General features: G+C 31.1%; 1 protein-coding gene across 1 annotated transcript; it reads left to right on the forward strand.

Moving 5' to 3' along the window:
* Positions 807–2,100, forward strand: LOC107606359. The gene has a single exon (XM_016308418.2). It carries the CDS (start codon positions 1,022–1,024, stop codon positions 1,802–1,804), a length of 783 nt encoding a protein of 260 aa, XP_016163904.1. The 5' UTR covers positions 807–1,021; the 3' UTR covers positions 1,805–2,100.

Below are 2,257 nucleotides of genomic sequence, written 5' to 3' on the forward strand. Positions count from 1 at the left end.
GATCTCATAATTATTAAATTGTAATTATATATCTTTAATTAACAAGCAGATGATGGTTAATTTTTTTTGTTATGGAAGTTTAAAATATGTTATACTTAATTATGAAAAAATAGTGTGTTTTTTATGGATATAGAAATAATTTTTTTTTAAATTGAAATTCACAAAAGCTCAGTTTTATTTTTGGAAACAAAACTTAGGGTCAGATTTAGGGTAATAAAGAAATCTGAGCCTCAAATTTGTGTGGAGTGAAAATTATTTTTAAGAAATAAACAAATCGGTGGGTCAGTTTTGTGAAAAAAAAATTATAAATCACAAATCTAATCCTCATAATATCAAAAAAAAAAAAATCACAAAATTGTACCTCAAATTTGTGATTATCTATAAAAAAAAATACATTAACTATCTATATTATTTAAAAACAGCATCACAATCTCAATAATAAAAATAAAAAGTTCGCAGATGATAAAGGAAAATTAATGAAAAGTCTCAACAGTATCACGTTCCTTCTAGAAGACATGATCATGATTGATCCATGGCAAATATAAAAATGTTGGCTTGCAATAACTTGGAATACGTCCTCATATATATATACACTCAACAAAAGTCAAATCCCTCTTTTCCAAGGAACATGTTAACTAATTTCAATAATTTATGATACACAATCCCTTTTATATTTTTAAATACGAATTATTACTTGGTCTTGAAAAGAATAAACTACGTACTCTCCAAGAAGTCAAAGATCAAACAGAGCCACATTAGATTTATATTTTATATATGTGTGTGTGAAAGTTTCATAGGATTAAATTTCAAAACCTTACCCTTAATTTTGACTTTGAAGCCGTGTCTAGAAATTAGATCCAGTCACACTCTCCTCCAAATATATAAACTCTTAATAGTCTTCCCTCACGCAATAATCTTCCATTAACATACCTTCCTAGCTCCCAAAATTAAAGTTCCACAAAGCAACACAAACTTTCTTTTTTTTTTTTTCAAAAAATTAAGCTTTTTAATTAATTTCCACATGCTGAGTTCTTTAGTTTGCGGCTTCAATTTGAATCACGAAGAAGAAGATGGGGCATGTCAAAGTAGTTCTACTTCTACCCCAAAGAAGCACTCAAAAAGAAGGGATAATAACAGGGACAAGAATCCATACTCAACACGCGGATTAGACAAGTTTTCTGAACTTCTTGCTGAACTCGATGAGAGAAGGAAGAAGGTTTATTCCAAGATGAACCCTCACGACATATCCTTCGTTCGATTCGCGTATTCCGACAACGATGATTTTGTCCCCATCGTCGTCAAGGTGAAGAACAAAGACCAAAATCATAAGAAGAACAGCAAGAGAGATGATCAAGAAGATGAAAAGCTCAAGGTGAGAGTAAGACACATGACATCTTTCTCGGAGCCAATGCAAAAAACCTCAATAACTAAGGAAAAAGAATCAAAGCAGCAGCAACAACAACAACCCAAGTTGTTGGAATCTGATAACAGGAGCTTGTTGTTCTCTTTGGACAGGATGAAGTATCCATCTTTCTATGTTCCGGCTGTTATGATATTGATTTTGGTGTTCTTGACGGTGTTTGGTAGATCGGTGGCGACACTTTGCACGTGTGTTTTGTGGTATGTAATTCCAGTATTGAGTGATACCTCTTTTTCTTCTTTTTCTTCTTCTTCAAGTTCAAAACCAATAAGAAAAACTGTAAGGAATACAAATAAGAAGGAATATGTGAGAGAGTTGAGTGAAAAAAAGATGGTGGTGAAGGACAATGATTCTCCGAAACATGGCCACCAAAACAGCTGGTGATGTTGAAGAAATGGAGGTCTTGTTACAAGGTTTTTTGGGTTCTCATTCAAAGTTATTAATTAATTTTTTCCATTATTTCTAGGAAGGAAATTGGACTTTGCTTTTGCTTTTATTGTGTAAATATGTTCTAATTATGTTTTTTGTTGTTGAGACTGGTTAATTAAGAATTCATGCCTTCTCTTGATGGCATTTTCTTAGTGTAAATTGTTGTACATTTAGAGCTAATGATATGTGCAGTAATTAATCCACGCCATGTTTGGCTTGTACATGGATTCGAATGGCTTATAGTTGTTTAATCGAGCAATGCTACGTGTCCAATAAATATTATTATTTTTACACAATATTTGGTCAATAATAATTTATACCAATATTTATAAGATTTTGTATACAAAAAATATATAATTTATATATACATTTATTAGAATTTATACATAAATTACTATAATTTGATCC

Source organism: Arachis ipaensis, chromosome B07 (genome assembly GCF_000816755.2).
Source record: "Arachis ipaensis cultivar K30076 chromosome B07, Araip1.1, whole genome shotgun sequence".
Lineage (NCBI taxonomy): Eukaryota > Viridiplantae > Streptophyta > Magnoliopsida > Fabales > Fabaceae > Arachis > Arachis ipaensis.

What these genes read in the sequence shown, in the direction of transcription:
- LOC107606359 (XM_016308418.2), top strand. Translation starts at nt 1,022, where the DNA reads ATGCTGAGTTCTTTAGTTTGCGGCTTCAATTTGAATCACGAAGAAGAA.